Here is a 26,268-nt window from a genome sequence, read left to right as displayed (position 1 = left end):
TTAGCCTTTTAAATTCAGCATAATTCCCTTGAGATCTGCTTGAGTTGTGTGTATCAACAGTTTGCTCATTTTTATTGCTGGCTGGCATTTCATTGTTTGGATGTACTATATCCATTCATCTGTTGAAGAAAATCAGGGGTTTTTAACTTTTTACCCACTACACTAGATACATACACACACAGGTATTGGATGCAAATCGTTGGTGATCTGTGGCAAATGTTTTTTTATACTTGTTAGAGCTTAAAAATTAAGATGTATATAATTAATAGTAGCATCAAAATAATACAATGTCAGTTTTGGACTTATTGTGAAATATTCCATAATACTTAATAATTTATGTAGTGGCTAAACAAAGATTAATGCTATAATAAATAAGAGTATAAAAGGAAAATGGTAAGGGCAGCAGGGACTTGTGGAGACATATGAATATCCTCTAACGATGTCAATCAGAAAATTGAAGTACTTGATTTCCTGACCATTACCTGTATGATTTTTTTGGTAAGAGTCTTGTGGATATGTCCACTTACTGGTTGACTTGCAAATAAGTAGTAATATTGGATATTTCTAAGTCCGCAAGTAAAGGTTCTGAAATGTGGGATAGCATGACCACACACATCTGTACAAGGTGCTTTCTGATCCTGACCCAGTAATGCACTGTAGATTCTCTTCCACTCCCAGGAGATCTCTGCCTTCTTCTTACTCTAAGTGGAAGCCATTTCCTACCAGACCCTGAACTATGGAGTAGGAATTAGTTCTTGGGCTGTGGCATCATGGGTAAAACCTGGTCTAAGAAGCAATTACCAACAAGCCCAGATAGCTGGATTTAACCATATAGCCAAAAAGAGTTAGCCCACAGACTGAGGGCAGGATATCCATCTAATTTCTGACAGTCGTGTTGGTCTTTCTTTTAACAAATTGATGTAAAATCAATTTTTTAAACCAAAGATTTGAAATAGATAATATGAATAGTAAACATATAAAATTGAGCAGCAAACTTAAGCATTGTAAATCTTCATATATTTTAAAATGTTAGTTTAATTATATCAGTTTTTATCTAGTACTATAAGTATTGAACTACATTGAAATTATCACAGATTTTATGTTCATGTTATTGGAAGTTACAAGTTGTTTCAAAAACCTCCTCTTGGATAGATATATAGCTTTTTCTTATCAAGCAGTTAATGATGAACATGATTTTTCTTTTAAAATTTTATTTATTTATTTGAGAGGTAGAGTTACAAAGAGAGAAAGGTCTTCTGGGAAATTAGTTCACTCCCCCAAATAGCCACAAATGGCCAGAGCTGTGCCTATCCGAAGCCAGGAGACAGGTGCTTTGTTCCCAGTCTCCCATGTGGGTGCAGGGGCCCAAGGATTTGGGCCATCCTCCACTGCTTTCCCAGGCCACAGCAGAGAGCTGGATTGGAAGAAGTGCAGCTGGGACTAGAACCGGCACTCATATGGGATGCCAGCACCACAGGCGGAAGATTAACCTACTACTCCATGGTGCTGGCCCTTGAACATGATTTTTAAAATGATTTTTTCCACTAATGTATACTGGCTCTTTGTATGAATGAATGGGATTTCAGGCAGCTGATATGTCATAGAAAGCTAATTTTTAAGGGTAGGCCGCAGAAAAGAATAGAAATGATTAGAAAAGGGGGATAGCAAGAGTGATGACTTTTAGCACACTGTTACATATTCTGTAGGCTTTTAAATTTTGAGGTTTATTATCTAGTTTAATCTTAAATTTGTTTTTCCAAAAAAACAGGGCACCAAGATTCTGTGTTACTCATTCATCCTCAACAAAATATGTGAATGCTGAGCTGAAATTCTGGCACCTCCGCCAGGAAAAACCAAGAAAGGATGTTGACCCTTTTCCTCAAATGGCAACACTCTTGCCATTAAGACCTAAGTCTTGTATTCCACAGATGTCTGAAGTTCAGGTAGGGTGTACAATTGATGCTTTGATCCCTATTACACTTACATACTTGAGTATTTGAACTCTGTTACCTAAGTTTCATCATAAGCTTTGTTGTTCTTGCCAGTGTACCTGGTACAGCCAAAGTGAACCTCTAACCATACGTGGGACATGGGGGCCAGCATTGTGGTGCAGGAGGTTAAGCTGCTGCTGTGATACCAGCGTCTTGGCTGCTCCACTTCCCATGCAGCTCCCTGCTAATGTTCCTGGGAAGGCGGTGGAAGATGGCTCGAGAACATGGGCCCCTACCAGCCGCCTAGGAAACCCCAGGTGGAGTTCCAGGTTCCTGGCTCTGGCCTGGACCAGCCCTGGCCATTTTGCTGCCATTTAGGGAGAACCAATAGGTTGAAAATCCATCGGTGTGCCCCCACCCCCCATAACTCTGGCTTTCGAACAAATAAGTAAATATTTAAAAAACAAAATACATAGAACATGCATTTGGCCTAGTAGCGGTGAAGATGCCATTTAAGACACCTGCCTTCCACACTGGAGTGCCTGGATTCAGTACCCAGCTGCAGCTCCTCTGTCTTTCTGCTGATACCAATCCTGGAGGCAACAGTGATGGCTCGAGTAATTGGGTTCCTGCCATCCACATGGGAGGCTTCAGCTTGGCCTAACCATGGCTGTTGTGTACCTTTGGGGAGTGAACCAGTAGATGAGAATTTTCCTGCTCTCTTTCTCTTTCTCTGCCCCTCAAGTAAATTAATTAAAAATAAAGTCAAAATTTAAATGCACAATCTTGTCAAAATTCTGTAGTGGCCTTTTCTCTTAGCGTAAAACCAAAAAATCTTTTTTTTTTTTTAAGATTTTATTTAGAGGGAGAGACAGAGAGAGGTCTTCCATCCGCTGGTTCACTCCCTAAATGGCCACAACGACTGGGAGCTGGGCCCATCCAAAGCCAGGAGCCAGGAGCCTCTTCCAGGTCTCCTATGCGAGTGCAGGGGCCCAAGGACTCGGGCCATCCTTCACTGCTTTCCCAGGCCATAGCAGAGAGCTGGATCGGAAGAGGAGCAGCCAGGACACGAACTGGCACCCATATGGGATGCCAGCGCTGCAGGCGGAAGCTGCAGGTGTAGCCTACTACACCACAGCACCCACTTCCCCCCCAAAAGTCTTTACACAGCTGTAGAATCTGCTGCTAACCCCGACCTCATTTCCTACCACTCTTCTCTAATTTGCTCTACCTCAACCACACTAGTCTGTTTTTTCTCCTTTGAACAAAAGAAGAAGAAACTCCCTGCTTTGTATTTGCTGTCCCCCTTGCTTGGGGCACTCTTCCTCTGGCTGTCCACGTGGCTTGTCTCTCCCCAGCCCCCTCCTCCTTTGGGTGTCTGCGCAAGCATCTCTTAATCACAGAGGTTATCCTGGACTCCTCCACAGAGCACACATCCTGTTCACTATGTGTGCCCTTTGCCCTGCTTTATTTTGTTTTATTGTATTTATGACATGGTTTATACATGAGTACAATTTGCATAAATCATATGCATGCTTTATCTGTTTACTGTCCTTTACCTCCTACTAGAGTACAAGGAACTTTTCCTTGTTAACTGTTTATCCCCAATGCTTAGAACAGTGCCTGGACATAATTGTTACTTAGTAAATATGAACTGATGATTGAATGTAAAGTAGAAATAGCAAAATTAGAAGTAGAGTACCAATGCCATCTCACCAGTCCAAGTGATCAATTTCAGTTCACAATTGATCATAATGAAAGAACTAAGAGTCAAAGGAAGCACATAAACAAGTCTAGTACCTGCTAATACTAACTGATAGAATAAATAAAGGGGAGAGTGATCCAACATGGGAAGCGAGATACTCAGCAGACTCATAGAATGGTGGATGTCCTAAACAGCACTCTGGCCTCGGAATCAGCCCTAAAGGCATTCCGATCTGGCTGAAAAGCCCATGAGAGTATTTCAGGCATGGAAAGCCAAGACACTCTGGCAAAACAACAACAACAACAACAACAACAACAACAACAAACCCTAAATGAAAGATCTCTGAGTGAGATCCCAGTGGAAAGAACAGGTCTTCAAAGAAGGAGGTACCTTTCTCTGAAGGGAGGAGAGAACCTCCACTTTGAATATGACCTTGTCTAAACAAGATAAGAGTTGGTGAACTCAAAAGGCTTCCATAGCCTTGGAAACTCATGACTGGTGCATAGGGAGATTACTGATGCCATAAACAGGAGTGTCAATTTGTAAAGTCAACAACAGGAGTCACTGTGCACTTACTCCTCATGTAGGATCTCTGTCCTTAATGTGCTGTACATTGAGACTTAATGCTATAATGAGTACTCAAACAGTATATTTCGCTTTGTGTTTCTATGGGGGTGCAAACTGTTGAAATCTTTACTTAATGTATACTAAACTGATCTTCTGTAAAAAAAAAAAAAAAAAAAGGAATTATCAATTCCCAACTTGACTCTCACTGGGATTAAACATGACAATAGGTCTGATCTGATTTCATCATCATTTAAAAAATCATCTATTATTTTTCACTTTATGTTTGTGTGGGAGCAAACTGTTGAACTCTTTACTTAATGTATGCTAAACTGATCTTCTGTATATAAAGAGAATCGAAAATGAATCCTCATGTGAATGGAAGGGGAGAGGGAGTGGGAAAGGGGAGGGATGCGGGTGGGAGAGACGATATGGGGGGGGAAGCCATTGTAATCCATAAGCCGTACTTTGGAAATTTATATTCATTAAATAAAAGTTAAAAAAAAAAAGAAGTAGTGAGCATTCTTTGAGAATAGGGAAGAACAAAATAGCACAAAAACATAAAGAAAAAGTCCCCAAAGATATGTTAACCAACTTTATAGAGAAGAAATATATAACCCTACATTCTTTAAAAATAAAAAAGATTTATTTATTTGAAAGGCAGAACTACAAAGAAAGAGAGGGACAGAGATCTTCCATCTGCTGTTTCACTCCCCAAATGGCTGCAACTGCCAGAGCGGGGCTGATCTGGAGCCAGGAGCCAGGAGTTTCTTCTGGGTCTCCCATGTGGGTGCAGGAGCCCAAGCACTTGGACCATCCTCCGTTGCTTTTCTCAGGTGCATTAGTAGGGAGCTTGATCAGAAATGGAGCAGTCAGGATTTGAACCAGCGTCCATATGGGATACTGGCACTGCAGATGGCAACTTTACCTGCCACGCCACAGCACTGTCCCCCTTCCTTTCATTATTTGAAAGGCAGAGAGACAGATGGAAAGACATCTACTGATTCACTGCCCAAATGCCTCCAACAGCCCAGGTTGTACCAGGCTGAAGTCAGGAGCCCAGAGCTCAATCCAGGTTTCCCATGTAGGTGGCAGGGACACAAGTACTTGCTGCCTCCTAGGGTGTGTAGTAGAAGAGAGCTAGCTTGGAAGCAGAGTAGCCAGGACAATAACCAGGCACTCCAATATGGGATGTGGGTGTCCCAAGCAGTGATTTAACCACTGTGTCAAACCCTTGCCCTAGGCTTAGGCATTAAAATTTTTTATTAATATAAAGAGAACAGATTTCATGTATTTCATAGGTACAGTTCTAAGATGATAGGCATATTTCCCTCCCTCCCTCAATCAGCCTCCTTCCTTCCTTTCTTTTTTTTCTTTTTTTTTTGTTTAATCTTTGCAAAGACATAACTTCATTCCCGTTTATAATCACAGGCTTAATTTATCACTAACCATAATACTCAATAAGTTAAAACGTATAAAGACCACAGTTCCATGGGGGTATAAACAAGAGCTAAAAACAACAATCATATCACAAGATGTCCATTTCATTCCCATGCATTTTTTTCTATTATGCATTAACTGCCACACATCAGAAAAAACATATATTTATCTTTTTTTTTTTATTTTTTGACAGGCAGAATTAGACAGTGAGCGAGAGAGACAGAGAGAAAGGTCTTCCTTCTGTTGGTTCATCCCCCAAATGGCCGCTACGGCTGGCGCACAGTGCCCATCCATAGCCAGGAGCCAGGTGCCTCTTCCTGGTCTCCCATGCAGGTGCAGGGCCCAAGGACTTGGGCCATCCTCCACTGCACTCCCGGGCCACAGCAGAGAGCTGGACTGGAAGAGGGGCAACCGGGACAGAATCCAGCACCCCAACCAGGACTAGAACCCGGGGTGCAGGCGCCGCAGGTGGAGGATTAGCCTAGTGAGCCACGGCGCTGGCCCATATATTTATCTTTTTTGGAATTTACTTGTTTCATTATGCATAATAGTTTCCAGTTGCATCCACTTTGCTGCAAAAGACAGGATTTCATTCCTTTTTATGGCTGAGTAGTATTCCGCAGTGTATATATAGCACATTTTCTTTACCCACTCATTAGTTGATGACATCTGAATTGATTCCATACCTTCACTACTGTGAATTGAGCTGCAGTGAACACGGGTACAGATTATTCTTACGTATGCTGATTTGATTTTGTTTGGGTAAATTCCCAAGAGTTGGATAGCTGGGTCATAGGGTAGATCTATTTTCAGATTTCTGAGGAATCTCCATTCTGTCTTCGGTAATAGCTGTACCAGTTTACATTCCTACCAATAGTGGATTAGGGTTCCATTTTTGCCCACATCCTCATCAGCGTTTATTGTGTGTTGATTTCTGTATGAGAGTCATTCTAACTGGGAGGAGGTGAAACCTCATTGTGGTTTTGATTTGCATTTCCCTGATGGCTAGTGATCCTGAGCATTTTTCCGTGTGTCTGTTGGCCATTTGAGTTTCATACTATGAAAATGCCTATTTAAGTCCTTTTTCCATTTCTTTACTGGATTGCTTATTCTGTTGTTGAGTTTCTTGAGCTCTTTATAGATCCTGGATACTAATCCTTTGTCAATTGCATAGTTTGCAAATGTTTTCTTCTGTTCTGTTGGTTGCCTCTTTGCTTTGTTGAGTATTTCCTTTGCAGTGCACCAGGCGAAACACCCACCACTCCACGGGTAGCCTCCTAACTAGGTTAGGGCCTAAGTCACTTAATTAACACCTGTCTTGGAGGTGTGACTCAGGGAGCATGTCTTGTCATCTGGACAACCCCTGTACAAACAACATTATCCAACCGAGAAGTAATGGGGGAAGAGAAGAATGAGTGATGTAGTCAGTGAGAGAAATGGGAATAAGAGAGCAATACCAAAGGAGTGCGGAGAGATTAGCTTGTATGCGAAACGTGTTGTAAACTTGACTCCTCACCTGTATCTTCATCTGGCTTCCTGAGGATCATTACCATATGTTGTCATTAATGCTTCCTACTTGGACAACTCATTCTGATCTCACTTGTCTTTCCTTGCCAGAAAACATTCTAAGGAATAGAACTCAATTCCATTTTGGTTTTTTTTTTTTGGCCATTAAAAATGTAAGGTATAATTTATATACAATAAAATTCACCCCTTTTTTGTGTAAAGTTTTGCAAATGTTGACAACTGTATATGTCTGGAAACATCACAGCCACCACGTGGAGCTGTTGCTTTACACCACCTTCCCCTCAGTTCTGCTGCTTCCTGTTGTCAGGTTTTTTTGTTTTTTGTTTTTTGTTTTTCCCCAATCAGTTCCTTAGGGCTTCTTTTTTAGCTTGCTCACTCAATGCTGAAAGCTCAGAAGTGTAACTTAGGCCTGTCTCTGTGTAATACACTTATTTATTTAATTTTTTTCATTTGACAGGCAGAGTTAGTGAGAGAGAGAGACAGAGAGAAAGGTCTTCCTGCCGTTGGTTCACCCCCCAAATGGCTGCTTTGGCTGGCGCGCTGCACTGATCCGAAGCCAGAAGCCGGGTGCTTCCTCCTGGTCTCCCATGCGGGTGCAGGGACCCAAGCACTTGGGCCATCCTCCACTGCCTTCCCGGGCCACAGCAGAGAGCTGGACTGGAAGTGGAGCAACTGGGACTAGAACCCCAAATGGCTGCAACAGCCAGAGATGTGCCAATCCAAAGCCTGGAGCCAGAAGTTTCTTCCAAGTCTCCCACACAGGTGCAGGGGCCCAAGCACTTGGAACATTTTCCACTGTTTTCCCAAGCTATAGCAGGGAGCTGGATTGGAAGAGGAGTAGCCGGGACATGAACCGGCACCCATATGGGATGCCAGTGCCACAGGCGGAGGCTCAGTTTACTACGCCACAGCACTGACCCCAGAAAACTTTATTATTGTAGGGGAAAAAAAAAAAAACACATAAGAATGTCGGTGTTGTGCCATAGCAGGTAAAGCTGCCTGCCTGTGATGCCAGTATCGTATATGGGTGCCAGTTTGTGTCCTGGCTGTTTCATTTCTTATCCAGTTCTCAACTAAGAATCTGGAAAAAGCAGCCAGAGATGGCCCAAGTGCTTGGACTCCTACCCTGCATGTGGGAGACCCCAAAGAAACTCCTGGCTCTTTGCATGGACCTGGCCCAGCTCTGGCTATGTGGCTATCTGGGGAGTGAACCAGCAGAAGGAAGACCTATCTTTCTGTCTCTCCCTCTCATTCTGTAGCTCTGACTTTCAAATAAGTAAACAAACCCTTAAAAACAAACAAGCAAACAAAAAAAGCCCATGTAGGGTAAATTTTATCATCTTATCATTTTAAGTGTATAATTCAATAGTGTTCAGTGTATTCACAATTTTATGAAACAGATCTCCAATATTTTTTCATCTTGCTCATCTGACTTTATACTCATTAAACAACAATTCTCAGCTGGAGCCGTGGCTCACTTAGCTAATCCTCTGCCTGCGGCGCCAGTACCCCGGGTTCTAGTCCTAGTTGCTCCTCTTCCAGTCCAGCTCTCTGCTGTGGCCCAGGAAGGCAGTGGAGGATGGCCCAAGTGCTTGGGTCCCTGCACCCTCATGGGAGACCAGGAGGAAGCACCTGGTTCCTGGCTGCAGATAGCCATAGTGCGCCGGCCATAGTGGCCATTTGGGAGGTGAACCAATGAAAGGAAGACCTTTTTCTCTGTCTCTCTGTCTCACGGTCTAACTCTGTCTGTTAAATTAAAACAAAACAAAACAAAACAAAACACTAATTCTCTTTTCCCTTCTCTCCCAGCCCGGGTGATCACCATTTCACTTTCTTTCTCTATAACTTTGGCTTCTTTTGTGTGATAAACTTTTAATTATAAGCCCAGCCTCCTGTGTTCTCTCTCATTTGTTGGCTATTTGATGCTGTGCTGTGTTCTGAATTAATAACACAGATTTGGGTCATGATAGCTAGGAAGTTTCACATAGAATGTATTTAAGTAATTATGTTTATAGAAATCTTTAAAAATTATTACTAGTTATTAGATTCATAGCATATATACGTTTTTATTTTTTGTTCTTGATTATAAAACATCATAAATATATTCCTTTCTTTCCAACAATGATTATAATCTGTTAGAAGCTGGCATGTTAGAAATGTTTTTATGTTCATTTTTCAAATTATAAAAATAATAGGGGTCATTTCTGTGGCTCAGTAGGTTAATCCTCCACCTGCGGTACCAGCATCCCATATGGGCGCCGGTTCCAGTCCTGGCTCCTCCTCTTCCAGTCCAGCTCTCTGCTGTGGCCTGGAAAAGCAGTAGAAGATGGCCCAAGTTTTTGGGCCCCTGCACGCACTGCATGGGACACCTGGAAGAGGCTCCTGGCTGCTGGCTTTAGATTGGTGCAGCTCTGGCTGTTGTGGCCATTTGGGGAGTGAAACAGCGGATGGAAGACCTTTCTCTCTGTCTCTCCCTTTCACTGTCTATAACTCTACCTCTCAAATAAAGAATAAGTAAAATCTTTTTTTAAAAAAATAATAAACATAAATTTGGAGCTGGGGAATAGACAAATCACTTCTGATTCACCTACTTCTAGACAACTTCTAACTTTTAATTTGCTCTTAGACCTCTTCTTCTCTTCTTGTGAATTTATTGTTTCAATGCAAATAAACTTTTCTAGAACCCGGTGTGCCGGCGCCGCAAGGCAGAGGATTAGCCTAGTGAGCCGTGGCACTGGCCATGTGTCATTTTCATAGCTACTATTTTAAAGTACCATATAGTGCTACACTTATGTATTTTTCATACTCAGATAATTTCTTTCTCTTCCATTTGGACATTTTGTCTTTTATACTTTTGTATTTCTTAAAAAATATTTATGTAGCATTTTATAGTCTGGATTTAAATGACATAAGTGACAACAGCATCCCAGATGGGCACTGGTTCGTGTCCAGACTGCTCCACTTCCCATCTAGCTCCCTGCTAATGGCCTGGGAAAGCAGTGGCCCAACTACTTGGACCCCTGCCATCCACATAGGAGATGCAGATGAAGCTCCTGGCTCCTGGCTTCAGCCCTGGCTACTGCAGCCATTTGGAGAGTGAACCAGCAGATAGAAGATCTGCCTCTCTCTCTATCTCTACCTCTCTCTGTAACTCTGCCTTTCAAATCTTTTTTTAAAGCAGATAAAAATTCCGGGGTAGACATTTTACACATTGGTTAAGTTGCCACTTGGGACACCCACATCCCATGTTGGAGTGCCTGGTTTGAGTCCTGGCTGCTCCACTTCTGATCTAACCTCCTGGGAAGCAGCAGAGGATGGGCTAAGTGCTGGGGACCCTGCCACCCACGTGGAGACCTGGATTGAGTTGCCTAGCTCCTGACAGTCTGGCTCAGCCTTGGCTGTTGAGAGCGTTTAGGTAGTGAAACAGCAGATGGAAGATCTATCTCCATCTATCTCTTTCTGAATCTCTGCCTTTCAAATAAAAATGAAAAGAAATAAACAATTATATTTAAAAGATATACATTCTTTCTTATTGACCAGAGATACTTTTGTTTCATATGGTAGAATAGGTTTCCAAAGGAAGTAGAGTGAGGGAAGAAATCCTCTAGTGATCAAAGCAAGTACGGGGTATATGTACAGAGCTGGGCTTTACTCCTGTTTTTTTTTTTTTTTTTCACTTTGTTCATTATTTTGCTACTTTTTAGAAAGAAGAATCCAATTTATTACAACCTCCCAAATCTCCCAAGAAATCACTTAGAGTAAAACCAGCGATTCAGAAGCCTGTGAAAAGTATGCCTTCGTATCCAGTTTCTTCTAAGGATGATGTGATCGAGAAAGGGTAGGTGCAATTTTTATGTGTTAAAGTGCTTTTCTGCAGTGATAAGATTTTTGGAGAATTTCAAAATTAAAAATTGAAAACCAATACATTGATTTTTTTGATATGGGTTCTTGTATGTCAGTGACATCCATCAGAGGCCTGTACTTCCCATGCTTATTGTAAACTAGGAGTCAAAGTGTAGATCTAAGTAAATTTTAAAAAATGGTACCTCTGATCTCCAGCCTTTGAGGAACTGTACAATCAAGACTTATCGGGGCCAGTGTTGTGGTGTAGTGAGGTAAGCCCCTGCCTGCAGTGCCAGCATCCCATGTGGGTACTAGTTCGAGTCCCAGCTGCTCCACTTCCTATCCAGCTTCCTGTAGAGGATGGTCCAAATGCTTGGGCCCCTGTGCCCATGTGGGATATCTGGAAGAAGCTCCTGTCTCCTAGCTTCGACCAGGCCCGGCACCAGCCAATATGGCCATCTGGAAAGTGAACCAGCAATGGAAGACCTCTCTCTCTGTCCCTCACTCACTCTCTCTGTCACTCTTCCAAATAAATAAAATAAACCTTGATTTAAAAAAGGCTTCTCAAAGATTACCCTTTAATTCTTACTTGACTCTATTCCATGATTCAGTATTTCTCAAATTTGAGAACTCTCAAAAATATTGTCATTGTTTAATGTAGTATATTCTTTTGTTAAGATTTTTTACACACCTACTGTTCTAGTTCATTTTTCATTACTGTAAAGAAATATGTGAGACTAGCCTTTTTATAGAGAAGAAGCCTGGTGTTGGCTCATGACCCTGGAGGCTCACAACCCCAGCCTGGCAGGCCTCGTTGGTTCAGCCTCTGGTCAGGGTGTTCTTGCTGACAGATTCCAAGGTGGCACAGGGTGTCACGTGACAAGAAACAGGGTACACACACGTTTGTCTTGGTGGTGTTTCCCTCTCTCCTTATAAAGCCACCAAGATTCAGTCATGGGGACTCCACCCCTTTTATTCTTTATTTCCAAAGGGAGTGTTTTCGTTCTGTCTGAAGGATACCCTTTGGGATTAATTTTGAATAACTCTGCTTAATCATTTTTACCTCATTGTTATTATTTATTGAGGTAAAATTTACCACTTAATGTCCTGGTATACAATCTGATATTTTAAATGTTCCCAAAGTTGTGCAAACAGCACCACCGTATAATCCCACAATTTCATGACGCCAGAAAGAAGCTCGATACCCAGGAACAGCCACTCTGCGCTCCTCCTCCAGCCCCCAGCAGCTGCCCTTCTGTATCCATGGATTTGTATATTCTAGATGTTTCATGTGGATGGAGTCACAGTATGTGGCCTTTTTTGTTCATTTTTTAAAATTAACTTTTATCTGTGCTCATTTTATTTGAAAGGCAGAGAGAGAGAGAGAGAGAGATCAGCCTTCCATACCCTGGTTTATTCCTCAGATGCCCACAACAACTAGGGCTGGGACAGGTGAAGCCAGGAACGCAGAACTCAGTTGGAGTCTCCCAGGGTGGCAGGGACCTAAGAACTTGAACCATCGTCTGCTGCCTCCCAGGGTGCACATTAGCAGGAAGCTGGAATCAGACGTGGAGCCAGGCCTTGAACAAGGCACTCTGATATGGGATACAGGTGTCCTTGGAAGCATCTTAACTGCAGTGCCAAACGCCCGTCCCCCACCCCAACCCTGCCTGCTTTTGTATGACATCAGGTTTGCAGGGTTCATCTTGTGTTCACTTTCATTTTTGAATTTTTTTTCTGGATATAGAATTACAGATTGGTAGTTATGAGTGTTTTCTTTCAGGACTGTTGCTTTCAGACTCTGTGGTGTTGTGCTATTAGCTGTCAAGTTAATTGTTATTTTAAAAATATGTCTTCTTGGCCGGCACCGCGGCTCACTAGGCTAATCCTCAGCCTTGTGGCGCCTGCACACCGGGTTCTAGTCCCGGTCAGGGCGCCAGATTATGTCCCAGTTGCCCCTCTTCCAGGCCAGCTCTCTGCTGTGGCCCGGGAGTGCAGTGGAGGATGGCCCAAGTTCTTGGGCCCTGCACCCCATGGGAGACCAGGAGAAGTACCTGGCTCCTGCCATCGGATCAGCGCGGTGTGCTGGCCGCGGTGGCTATTGGAGGGTGAACCAACGGCAAAGGAAGACCTTTCTCTCTGTCTCTCTCTCTCACTGTCCACTCTGCCTGTCAAAAAAAAAAAAAAAAAAAAAATGTCGTCTTCTCCAGCGGCTTTGGGATCATCTTCTGATTCTGGATTTTTTTAGAGGTTGATGTGCTCAGGCGTTGGTTTCCTGTTATGTAGCCAGCATAGGACTGCTATATCTGTGGCTTTGATGTCTTTCATCTGTTTTTGAAAAAAACTCAGCTGTTACCTCCTCTAAGGTTGCTTCTGTCCCATTCCTTCCTCTCATTCTGGGATTTCAGTTCAACATAATTTATTTTTTAATACTTCTGTATTCCATAGTGGTGTCTCATTGTGCTTCCCTCCAGTTTTATTTCATTTATCTTTAATATACTGTATCTCTCTTTAATTAGATATACTCTACTGTTAATCACATATGTTGAATTCTTAATTTTATTAGACACTGTATTTTTTAATTTCTATCATTTCTCTTTGTTTATATGTCACATCATATTTTATAGTTTCTAGTTCTTGCTGAAATCCTGCTGATATTTTATCTCCTTGATCATAGTTGTTTACAGTCTATATCTGATATTTTTCAAATGTGGAGCTCTTGTGAGACTTTCCATTGTTTTGTGTTTAGTTGTTTTTTGTTCTTGTTGTCTTACCCTATTTTATGTCTTGTTTTTGTTTTATGCTATATCTTTCATTTGAGAAATTATTTGCAGGATCTATTACAGTTTTCACATTGTATTTTTCCATAAGGGGATTTTTTTTTTTGCTTTGCTTTTCTCAGACAACTCAAGCAGTAGTAATCAAAGATCATCTGAATTCAATTCCGGAGATGTTTTCTGAGCCAACAAAATGATTCAGAGTTATGCTGCAGTGTGTGTGGGAACTGGTGTACTTGTAGTAAACCCTTAGGGTACACTAGCATGCTCTATCTAGTCTACGTACTGGTGTGCAGCCCTGGGGCTTGCCAGCCAAAGGTGTGCAGGCCTTTACCTGTGTCCTTGACCCTGCTAAACTTGCCACCAAGTTTACTAGATGCATGCTTATCCACCAGACCTCAGGAACAGCAGCTTCAAGTGCTGAAGTCTCCATGTGTGTGTTTATCTGTGGCGTTATGATTCAGTAATTCCTCACTACATTGTTAGTACTCAGGTGCCTTCAAGCAGGTTCATGTCTGTATTTCTCCCACTTACCTTGTTGTCTTCTGTGTGAGAGTTGGTCCAAATTATCCTGTCTTCCATTTCCAAAAATAGCCTTTATGGTTTCACCACTTTGCTTGCCTTGTATCATCTAATTCTTACCCTGTCCCTGTGAAGAAGGCATTACTTCTATACTTTAGGTGAAAAGACATATGAGTTAAGAAAAAAATTTGAATTTTTAAAACTATATATTGTTATGACTAAGAGTCATAGAATATTATATTCAAAAAGTAGGAGATAGGGTAATAAAAAGATTAAGTTCAGCTTGTGAAATTTTTAATCTCATGTTAAGTAATTTGCAGGTTATTCTTTAAAAAAGATTTATTTATTATATGAAAGGCAGAATTATGGGGAGGAGGGGAGAAAGAGATGGGGATCTTTCAATCATTGATTCACTCCTCAAACGGCTGTAATAGCCCAGGCTGGACCAGGCCAAAGCCAGGAACTTGGAACTACAACAAGGTCTCCTACATGTGTGCAGGTACCCAAGTAGTTGGGATATCTTCTGTTGCATTGCCAGGCACATTAACAGGAAGCTGGATTGGAAGTGAAACAGCTGGGACTTGAACCAGCATCAGTATAGGAGGCCAGCATTGCAGGCTGTGCACTTAATCTGCTGCGCCACAAGACCTGCTTAGAAATTATTCTTTATGTACTAGATAACAACTTGAGAATTTTATGTGTCGTTTCATTCAAATTAAATTAAACTGTAAATAAACACATAGTTCAAAGATGGTGGCATGCTATACATTTATTCTGTATCCGGTTGGGTTTTTTCTTTTATTAAAAATTAACATATCTTAGAATTTCTTTCCTGGCAGTGAATGAACTATATCAATAGCTATACCATAGTCTGTTTTGATTCTCATACTTTTTCTTGTCTTATCTCCTCTTATAGGTGGTTGTCTTTTCATTTTATATATATGTTCTATTGAATGAAATGACTTGCTTTTTTTCTTTTGCTGTTACAGTGAATATTTTACATTTGCTATTTCATACATACAGGAGGGTACTTCAAAGAGTTTGTGGGAAATTGAATTAAAAGATAAATTTATTTTGTTGCAAAATGATTTTGAAATCCATATATTTTGGGGGAATTTTTAAAAAGTTCTTGAAAGGGGGCTGACGCTGTGGCGCAGCGGGTTAACACCCTGGCCTGAAGTGCCAGCATCTCATATGGGCGCCGGTTCCAGCTGCTCCACTTCCGATCCAGCTCTCTACTATGGCCTGGGAAAGCAGTAGAAGATGGCCCAAGTCCTTGGGCCCCTGCACCCACGTGGGAGACCTGGAAGAAGCTCCTGGCTCCTGGCTTCCGATCGGTGCAGCTCCAGCCGTTGCAGCCAATTGGAGAGTAAACCAGTGGATGGAGGACCTCTCTCTCTCTCTCTCTGCCTCTCCTCTCTATGTGTAACTCTGACTTTCAAATAAATGAATAAATCTTTTAAAAAAAAAGTTCTTGAAAAATATGCATTGTGAGAAAACTATGCATGCATATCAAAATATCTTTGCACAAAAATAAAGTCTTTTGGTTCTATTCTCCATGATCTTTTTGAAGTCTTCTCATGTGTATTTCTGTAGGATAAATTCTTAAAAGATATAATTTCTGAGTCAGATTTGATGTGCTTTTAAAGTTTTAGTGGATATTACCCAATGGTTTCTCATGGGGGTTGTCACAATTTATGCTTCCTGCAGCATGTAAGAATGTGTCTTCTTTATTGTTTTTTAAACCGTTATCACCACCAACATACTATGTACTACCTTTCTTATCTAGATAGATTTTAGAGATAGTAGTTCTGATTTTGACTGAAGTTGAACATTTTCTCATGTGTTTAAGCGTGATTTTTACTTTATTTTCTGTGAACTTGCTGTCCTCAGAAGGAGGTAAAGTAGAATTAGAGGCAGCAGATGATTAATTCAGTTTGGGACACTGCCTACGTAAGTGCTGAGGTATATATACAGTTTCTGGCACATAGTATGTGTTCACTTAATATTTGTTGAATGAATAAATAGAGAGACTAGATACTCTTGAAGGATGAGATAAAAATACATTGTGTTTAATTTCTCCACATCTTTTCCAACACAGATTATATGTACTGAAAATGTGAATTGTATGTCAGTAAAAATATAAAATATATTAGGCTATACATTGAGATCTCTATGTCCAAAGTAATTGAAATAAAACTCTGGAGTCCAGGAGAGAGATTAAAGTCTATAAATAAAAAGGGTTTGTGGGAAGCATTACGCTGTTTTTTAAAAAATATTTATTTATTTGAAAGAGTTTCCAAAAGAGAGAGAGAGAGACAGAAGAGAGAGGTCTTCCATCTGCTGGTTCACTCCCCAGGTGGCCTCAATGGCCAGAGCTGGGACAGACTGAAGCCAGAAGCCTGGAACTCCAACTGGGTCTCCCACCTGGGTGGTAGGGGTCCAAGCACCTGGGTCATCTTTCACTGCTTTCTCAGACCATTAGCAGAGAGCTGGATTGGAAGTGGAGCAGCCGGGACTCGAACCAATGCCTATTAGGGATGGCAGCACTGCAGGCGGCAACTCTACCTGCTGCAGTGCCGGCCCTGGAAAGCGTTACACATTAGCTTGTAGTTGAAGCTGGGGATGTGGATGAGATGATGGGGAGAGAGGAAGAGAGTAGTGTAGAATGGGAAGAGCCAAGTTGTCAAGCTTTACAATAAAGGCAGAGAATAAATAATCTGAAGAGGAGGACAAGAAAGAGGCATCTGAGGTGGAAGATGCCCAAGAGAGGAAAGGGTGGTATCCTGGAAGCCTAGCGAGGGAAGACTTTCAGGAGGAGGTTAAATGTTGCAGAGTAGTCAAGATAATAGCAGCAAGCGTTCTGTATTGTGGGTCAGTGACAGTTAGTGGTACTGTTACAAAGATAAATGCAAGCATCAGAAGCCTGATGACAGTAGCTTAAAGGATATGTTAGAGATGAAGAAGAACCAATTAGTATAGTCTGCTCTTCTTCTCACTTTCATTTTGAGATAATTATGGGTACACATAGTTTTAAGAAATAATAAGAGAGATGCCATATACCCTTCATTCAGAATCCTTAGTGATAATGTCTTACATAATCGTACCATAATATGGAACCAGGAAGTTGACATTTATACAATCCATCTTCCTTGCCAAATTTCATACATTTTATATGCCCTTGTGTGTGTGTGTGTGTTTGTGTGTGTTAATTCTGTCCCATTTCATCACAGCTGTACTTTGATTTGACTGTCACCAGAGTTGAGACAGTAAACAGTTTTGTTGCAAGGATCCATTGTACTACCATTTCATAGTCACAGCTACATCTCCCACTCCCCCTTCCTCCAGCTACTGGCAACCACTACTGCATTTTCTAGCTATGATTTTGTCATCATGAGACTATTTCGTTGGGTAACGAGGGTTGACCACAATTGTGGATTTCAAAATAGTTAGGAAGGAGGATTTTTTTTTTTTAACAGGCAGAGTGGACAGTGAGACAGAGACAGAGAGAAAGGTCTTCCTTTGCCGTTGGTTCACCCTCCAATGGCCACCGCGTCCGGCACACTGCGCTGATCCGAAGGCAGGAGCCAGGTGCTTATCCTGGTCTCCCATGGGGTGCAGGGCCCAAGCACTTGGGCCATCCTCCACTGCATTCCCGGGGCCACAACAGAGAGCTGGCCTGGAAGAGGGGCAACCGGGACAGAATCCGGAACCCCGACTGGGACTAGAACCCTGTGTGCCGGCGCCGCAAGGTGGAGGATTAGCCTATTGAGTCGCGGCGCCAGCCAGGAAGGAGGATTTTGAATGTTCCCAGCCCAATAAAAAAAAAAAAGTTTGAGATGGTGGATATACCAGTTGCCTGATTAGGTCATTATACTTTGTATACTTACATGAAAATATAACTTTGTACCTCACAAATAGGTACAAGTATTGTGTGTTAGGTAAAAGTTTAAAACAAGGATGTTATAGAATCATGAATATGCAAACTTGGACACTGACTTTTTTCCTCTCAGTGTAATTCTCTTGAGATCTATTTAAGTTTTCGCATGTATCCATAGTTGTGCCTTTTATTACTGAGTAGTATTTCACAGTTTACCTTTTGAAAAATTCAATATACATATTTGGAGTTAATTAGAATCTTAGTTAAAAGTTATTGATTTAGGGGAAAGTATTTTTGTTAAAGTTATTCCTAAGTATTTTTATTCTTTTTGAAGCTATTGTAAATGGAAATGTTTTCTTAATGCCATTTTTGGATTGTTCATTGTTGTTGTATAGAAGTACACTGATGTTTTTTAAAAAAGATTTATTTGAAAGGAGAGACAGATTTTTTTTGGACAGGCAGAGTTAGACAGTGTGAGAGAGAGAGAAACAGGGAGAAAGGTCTTCCTTCCATTGGTCCACCGCCTAAATGGCCACTACAACCTATGTGCTGCACCGATCCAAAGCCAGGAGCCAGGTACTTCCTCCTGGTCTCCCATGGAGTACAGGGCCCAAGGACTTGGGCCATCCTCCACTGTACCCCCCGGGCCACAGCAGAGAGCTGGACTGGAAGAGGAGTGACCGGGACAGAACTGGTGCCCCAACCGAGACTAGAACCTGGGATGCTGGCACCGCAGGCAGAGGATTAGCCTAGTGAGCCACGGTGCCGGCCAGAGAGATCTTAATCCACTGGTTCACTCCCCAGATAGCCACAATAGCCAGGGTAGAGCCCTGCTGAGGCCAGGAGCCAGGAGCTTCATCTGGGTCTCCCATGTTGGTTGCAAGAGCCCAAACACTTGGGCCATTTTCCATTATTTTCCTAGGCACATTATTAGGGAGCTGAATTGGAAGTGGAGCAACTGACACATGAACTGGTGCCCATATGGTATGCCAGCGTCATAGGTGGTAAATTTACCCACTCTGCCACAATACAGGCCCTACGTACATTGATTTTTATAGTTATTTTATGCCCTGTGGTCTTACTAAATTAATTTTAATCTTTTGTCTGAATCTCTTATTTTTCTGTATAAGAACATGTAGTCTGAGCTGGTGCCGCGGCTCACTAGGCTAATCCTCCGCCTGCGGCACCAGCACCCCGGGTTCTAGTCCCAGTCGGGGTTCCGGATTCTGTCCCGGTTGCCCCTCTTTCCAGGCCAGCTCTCTGCTGTGGCCAGGGAGTGCAGTGGAGGATGGCCCAAGTACTTGGGCCTTGCACCCCATGGGAGACCAGGATAAGCACCTGGCTCCTGCCATTGGATCAGCGCGGTGCGCCGGCTGCAGCGCACTGGCCATGGTGGCCATTGGAGGGTGAACCAATGGCAAAGGAAGACCTTTCTCTCTGTCTCTCTCTCTCACTGTCCACTCTGCCTGTCAAAAAAAAAAAAAAAACATATAGTCTGAGTAGAAGGAGTGTTTTAATTTTTCTTTTAGATCAGGATACCTTTTGCTGTGGTTAGACCGTAGAGTACAATGATGAGTAGAGGTGGTAAGAGCAGACCTTCTGAGGTACCTTTCTCTGAAGGAAGGAGAGAACTTCCACTTTGATTATGGCCCTTGTCTAAATAAGGTTGGAATTTGTGGACTTAAGAGGCTTCCATAGCCTTGGCAGCTCATGACAAGTACCTTGGGTGATCACTGACATCATAAATAAGAGTGTCAGTTGTTAAATCAACAACAGGAGTCACTGTGCACTTGCTCCCCATGTAGGACCTCTGTCCTTAATGTGCTGTACTATGAGAATTAACAGTAAAACTAGTCTTCCAACTGTACTTTATGCTTTGTGTGTCTGTGTGGGTGCAAACTGTTGAACTCTTTACTCAGTATAGAGTTGATCTTTATATAAAGATAACTAAAAATGAATCTTAATGAAGAATGGGATGGGAGAGGGAATAGGAGGTGGGACGGTTTGGAGGTGGGGGGGAGAACTTGTAAAATCTAAAAGTTGTACTTATGAAATTTACATTTATTAAATAAAAGCTTTCTATAAAAAAAAAGTACAGACCTTCTTGTCTTGTTCCCAGTTTTAACACTAAGTGTGGTGTGAGCTGTAGGTTTTTTCCTAGATTCTCCATCATGTTAAGGAAGGATTTTGTTTGGCTTTTAAATCATGAATGTGCGTTGGATTCATCAAATGCCTTTTCTGCATCTGTTGAGGAGACCATGTGGCTCTTGATGTTTATCCATAATGTGATGTGCACTCCTTGATATTTGGATGATAACTGCCTTTTCATTGCTGAGATAAGCCTCATTTGCTCTGGTGTGTGATAGTTTTTAAATCTCTGTGGATTCAGCTTGCTAGTATTTTGTTGAGGGCATTTGTTTCTATATTCATGAAGGCTGTTGATCCATAGTTTCCTTTTCTTGTAATATCTTTGGCTTTAGTGTCACAGAGTGATACGCCCTGATAGAATAAATGAGAAGTGTCCTTTCCTCTTTTAATTTTTGGAAGAATTAGTGAAGAATTGCTGTTAGTTCTTTATGTGTTGGTAAGAATATACCGTGAAGAATTCTGGACTTGGGCTTTTTCTGTGTGCAGTGATCTAAAGTTATTAATTTAATCTTTTGATTGGAACTATTCGGGTTTTGTGTTTTTTTATAGTCATTTTTGGCAGTTTTTCTTTTTCAGGGAATTTGTCCATGTAATCCATTTACCTTATTTCTTGGCATACAGTCAGTCATGGTATTCCTTCACAATCCTTTCTATTTCTATGGAGTTAGTAGTGACGTGTTTTTTATTTGTGATTCAAGTGATGTGACTCCTCTTTGTTTTTTGGTTAGTCTAACAAAAGTTTTGACAATATTGATTTTTTCAAAGAGCCAACTTTTGGTTTCACTAGTCGTTTTCCTTTTGTTTTTCTGGTTCATTTATTTCTACTCTGATATTTATTGTTTCTTTCCTTCAGCTTGTTTTGAGTTTAATTTGTTCATTTTCTATTTTTTTTAAGGTGGAAGGTTACTTTATTGAGATATTTTTCTTTTCTAATATTGGCTTCCACAGCTCTCAAATATCTAAGCACCTCTTTATCTACACCCCATACATTTTGGTATGTTTCTGTTTTCGTCAGAAAAGGTATTGTTAAGGTAGAGGAGATTTGATCCATTGATACACACAGACTAGAACCCAGTGGAAATGGAGAAGTTGAAGACACCTGAGAAAGAAAGAAGTGCTCCATTTCCAAAAGGGAATGGGGGAAGGATTAAAGAACTAAGGGATTGGGATTAACCGTGGCCTGGAGGTAGGGCTCCTCTTTCTGAGACAAGATAGAAAGAAAAAATGATGGATGTGGGTGAAAATGTTCATTGATTATTTAAGAATGCTTTCAGCTGCAAATAATAAACCTGACTAGCCATGGCTTAGTTGTATTGAGCTTATTTTTCTGACCTACCAGGAAATCTGAGGGCAGACAACTGCCAGTATTGGTTCAGTGAATCAAAAGTTTTGGAGCCTGGGCCTTCCTTCATGATCAGTGGTGCAGGCTTTCAAGTCAGAAAGAAGGGAGAATCACAGTTTCCATGAACCCTGACCGTTTTGTCAGCACAACACACTTCTTAGGAACTCCCCAGCAAATTTCATTTTATATCTCATTAGTCACAGCTGAATCACATGGTTACCCCTTCTCTGCAAGGGAGTCTTGGAAAGTGAATGTTTAGCTTCAGAAACTCAGTCATGCTGGATATAGAAGCATGACCTTGGGAATGGGTGTTGGGTCAGCCAACGAACCATGTCTGCTGCATGGGTGTAGTGGCAACTCAAGATGTTGTTCCTGCATTTTGTTGGGGGAGAATTTGCAGGGCGACCTGCTCATGGACTGGAGTGGAAGTGTGTTGTTGAGGTAGAGCAGGCATGTTTTATGGCACTGGAAAATAAGATTTGCAATAATTGCAGTAGGGTGTGGAAGGAGTGGGATAGGACAATGTAAAAAGATAATGTCTAGAGTCACTAGTTCAAAATCTTTTATTAGCTCACCCCAGAATACCCTTATAATCCCTTAGGAATCCCACTTCTTGTGAGAATTAAATATTAGAAGTTGCATTTAGCATAATCTATGATATACGGTATTTAGTGTGCTCTTAACTGTTAGTGTCTTCATGCTTTGAGCCCATTAATTCTGCTGCATTTTTAAGCAAGGACTTTCCTACCTATCTTCATTTGTTTCTCACTATTCTCCTTATCTAAAAAATAACCTCCTGCACACAAAGATACATACACAGAATATATATCCTACTAATTTTTCAGAAGGAAACTCATTTCTTTTTCCCGCTAATACAACTCAACAAGACTTCTCATTCTAACACTCCCATAGTATTTATTATCCATTCCAGTAATTTTATTGTCTATCACATACACTCTTTTTTTTTTTTTGACAGGCAGAGTGGACAGAGAGAGAGAGAGACAAAGAGAGAGAAAGGTCTTCCTTTTCCGTTGGTTCACCCTCCAGTGGCCGCCACGGCTGGCGAGCTGTGGCCGGCGCACTGCGCTGATCCAAAGGCAGGAGCCAGGTGTTTCTCCTGGTCTCCCATGGGGTGCAGGGCCCAAGCACTTGGGCCATCCTCCACTGCACTCCCAGGCCACAGCAGAGAGCTGGCCTGGAAGAGGGGCAACCGGGACAGAATCCGGCACCCCGACCGGGACTAGAACCCGGGGTGCTGGTGCCGCAGGCGGAGGATTAGCCTAGTGAGCCGCGGCGCTGGCCTGTCACATACACTCTATCTCATTCAATGAGCAGTGATTCTGAGGATTGTCTTTCTGCGTAGCGAGGCCTCGTTTTCTCAGACCTGTCTCCAGGGCTGGAGCGGGTGTGTGTGGTGTTCACTTCGGATCCCCTCGCTTTGCTCAGAAGCTCTCCTCAGGTGTGCTGCGTATAGCAAAGTACTCAGAATTTACTTGTTGATCAGAAAGTTCTCATCCCTATAATTTAGGTCAAAGCCCGTCTCAAAAAACAGCAAAGTTGTTCGTTTAACATCTTTTACTGACATTTCTGAATGTCTGAAGCCCCAGCTGGATAGAAGATACACTTACACAGAAGAACAAAAGGTAAGTATTTTAAGAACTGGAGAACCTGGTTCCTAGTTTCACTGACCAATTTTCCCTGATTTTAGAGAATTTTTATTGATTTACCTTAATATTTACTAAGTAACACATTTTATTTTTCCTCGCAAAAGGATATTTACACAAAATTTTCCCTTTAGTTTTCTTTTATTGTATGGTGGCTGCTGTATACTGCATTGATTACTGAAACTGTGTCCCACTTTGGGTATGATGAGACCTCAGACACAAAATAAGATCCTCTAGTGTCTTAATGTGGTAAAAGTGATATTTGATGTTGTTGCCAGACAATACTCCAAACTAGTTGAAGGTGTTGTCATAGAATCCCTGTACCAGGTGCACTCACCTAATGCACAGAAATCAATCACTGGCATGGGGTAGTGGAAGAAGGTATGTATTGCAAAGTGCAGGACAAGGAGCCAGGCAGCTCATTAATTCCCAGGCTCCCCGAGTAGTTAGTAGTTAGGGGTGAAGGTTCTTTTAGATTGAAATCGGGGTTGCAAGGTGTGTGATCAGCTGGTGTCCAAGATCCTGGTTCATTAGTGGTGCTCATGACCCTCCTTTGATTGGTCAGTGATACCTGCTGTTGAGGGAATTTATGAGGGCCAGGTGGGCTTCACTTGCTCTGAGAGTTATGTGCAGGTGGCAGTCACATTCTGCCCCAGTCTTGGAGTTCCCTAAACAAACACTTCCAGACAGTACTGACCTCAAGTTTTGCATCTATCTACTGGACAAGCAAATTACTTGAGTCCATTGATTGGAACCTTGTCAGGCCAGCTGGACCACTCCCTCAATTTAGTGAATTCCTTTTGATAAAAGGAAGGCGGGAATACCATGGGCTAAGGGACACAGACACGGGGCTGCATCCTGCCTTTAGAGTGGAGGGGTTTGGGCTCAGAAGTATAGGATTTTTAAAAAGCACGGTATTTCCAGAGGGTGGTTACCCTGTTGATGTGGATTTAATGTGTCAATTCTAGGTAAAAATTTCATATTCACCAAGGATTGTATCATTTAGGTAGAAACTGCAGCAGTGTAAGGCAAATCTGAACATTTAGCTATAATTTTGTCTAACTGTATTGTTCTAAGCAAATATTTCATTTTCTTCTAATTAGGATTTTGTTCTTACTAAAATAATGTGTTTTTTCTTTTTTTTTTGGTTTGGAATGCTTATAGTTAAACATCATAAAAACATTAAGTTCTCGCCTCAATTTGTTTATCAATCAGATAAAGAGGAAGGCAGAGAGACAGTATGACAGGGAAAAAGCTGGAAGCTTACTTACACTCCAAATTGTTCACATTATACTTGGGTCAGATCGCAAGGAACTCTGAGTTATACAAAACAAATAGCAAGATACGCATGTGAATAGCAGATACCGTTTCCTATTCTGAGTTATACAAAACAAATAGCAAGATACGCATGTGAATAGCAGATACGGGTTCCTATTCTGAGTTATACAAAACAAATAGCAAGATACGCATGTGAATAGCAGATACCGGTTCCTATTCTGGGGCCACTCCTGTGCTTGCAGAAATAGCCGGCTCTCTGTGTTTCAAGAAAGATATTAGGGCTGCCAGCATTGTTGGCAGAGAAGCCATAAACAGCTGTTTTATGAGAACTTATACTGCCGTTTACTCTCCACAGGCCATGACCTGCATGGGGTGAGACTGTCCAGGGAGGAGCCCCCCTAAGGACAGTTAATGAGCAGCACTGAGAGGCCTTGGAGAGCATTCTTTTTATAACCCTCTTGTAGCTGTCATAGCAGCACCTCAAGGCTAAAATAACAGTAAATATGTAGGAAGGAGGCCACCAACTGTGATTTGGAAGACTCCTAAAGTGGTATCACTCTGTCTGAAACATGAAAATAATTGAGGTTGGGAAGTTGCTTCAGTATTAGGCTTGAGATCAGATTGGTTTATAATTAAAAGAATTCTGCTATAATTGGGCTTCATAAATGAACTTACATGACAGATGCAAGCATATTGCATTAATAATTGCATTTGTAGGACAAAACCAAAATAAACTAGTGAGAAAATGATAGTCTGGCAGAATCTGTGAAGCCATGTTGTGCCATGCCACTAAAAAAATTACAGTGTTTTCCGGTAGATAATGGACTTCTGTTTTGTTCCCTAGGTTAAAGCCACCTCAGATGTTGGTGCCTTAGGAGGATTTGACATGGAAAATTTGTTGCAATCTTTGTATGTAGAAAATAGAGCTGGATTCTTTTTTACTAAATTTTGCGAGCATTCAGGGAACAAGGTAGAAAATAATTCTTTACATGTAATTTTTCTTTATTTAAATTAAGTGGTGGAGGCTGGCATTGTGGCTCAGTGGCTACTGCTGCTGATGCTGGCGTCCCATATGGGCGCTAGTTTAAGTCCCGGCTGCTCCACTTCACTTCTGATCAGGCTCCCAGCTAATGTGCCCAAGTGCTTGGGTCCCTGTACCAAGGTGGAAGACCAGGATGGATTCCTGGCTCCTGGCTTTGACTTAGCCCACCCAGTCCCGGCCTTTTGCAGCCATTTGTGGAGTGATCCAGAGGATGGAAGACTGATATTCTCTCTCTCTCTCTTTTTCTTTTTCACTCTCTATCTTTGTAACTGCTTTCAAGTAAAATAAATAAATCTTTAAAAAATATTGAAACAATTCAGTACCCAAATAATATTTGGTATTTAAATTTCCATACCTGCTAAGAAAATTTATATCAATACTTAGTAAAAATCTAAGCATCTCAATTATAATTCTCTTTAGTTTTCCATCCTAGTAAAATTACTAAGAAAAATAAAATACAGAAAAGGATTGATTTGTATTACTAACAATGGTTTATTTTCAGATAAATTTATTTCAATGTAATATTTTTTAAATTCAGAGTTAATATCTGTTGATTCTTTAATTTTTAATTCTATCCATTGCAGATTACAATAAAGAATGCCAAA

The 26,268-nt window shown here is 41.5% G+C and overlaps 1 protein-coding gene across 9 annotated transcripts in view; it reads left to right on the top strand.

The window, feature by feature from the left end:
• Window positions 1–26,268, top strand: part of RGS22 (regulator of G protein signaling 22) — a 145,673-nt gene that overhangs the window by 42,224 nt on the left and 77,181 nt on the right. For 6 of the 9 annotated variants that reach the window (XM_089336386.1, XM_089336385.1, XM_089336387.1 and 3 more), the window contains 4 exons: window positions 1,769–1,943; window positions 10,872–11,005; window positions 23,208–23,322; window positions 25,466–25,591. In XM_089336386.1, coding sequence (XP_089192512.1) covers window positions 1,769–1,943; window positions 10,872–11,005; window positions 23,208–23,322; window positions 25,466–25,591 — 550 coding nt within the window. Of the gene's footprint in view, window positions 1–1,768; window positions 1,944–10,871; window positions 11,006–15,520; window positions 15,872–23,207; window positions 23,323–25,465; window positions 25,592–26,268 lie in introns of those variants that run through there. The other 3 variants (XM_089336388.1, XM_089336389.1, XM_089336390.1) reach the window with 2 other exon arrangements.

The sequence above is a fragment of the Oryctolagus cuniculus genome, chromosome 6, assembly GCF_051225735.1.
Source record: "Oryctolagus cuniculus isolate XC-2025 breed Fujian yellow rabbit chromosome 6, ASM5122573v1, whole genome shotgun sequence".
NCBI lineage: Eukaryota > Metazoa > Chordata > Mammalia > Lagomorpha > Leporidae > Oryctolagus > Oryctolagus cuniculus.
This window is presented reverse-complemented; position numbering and strand designations above follow the sequence as displayed.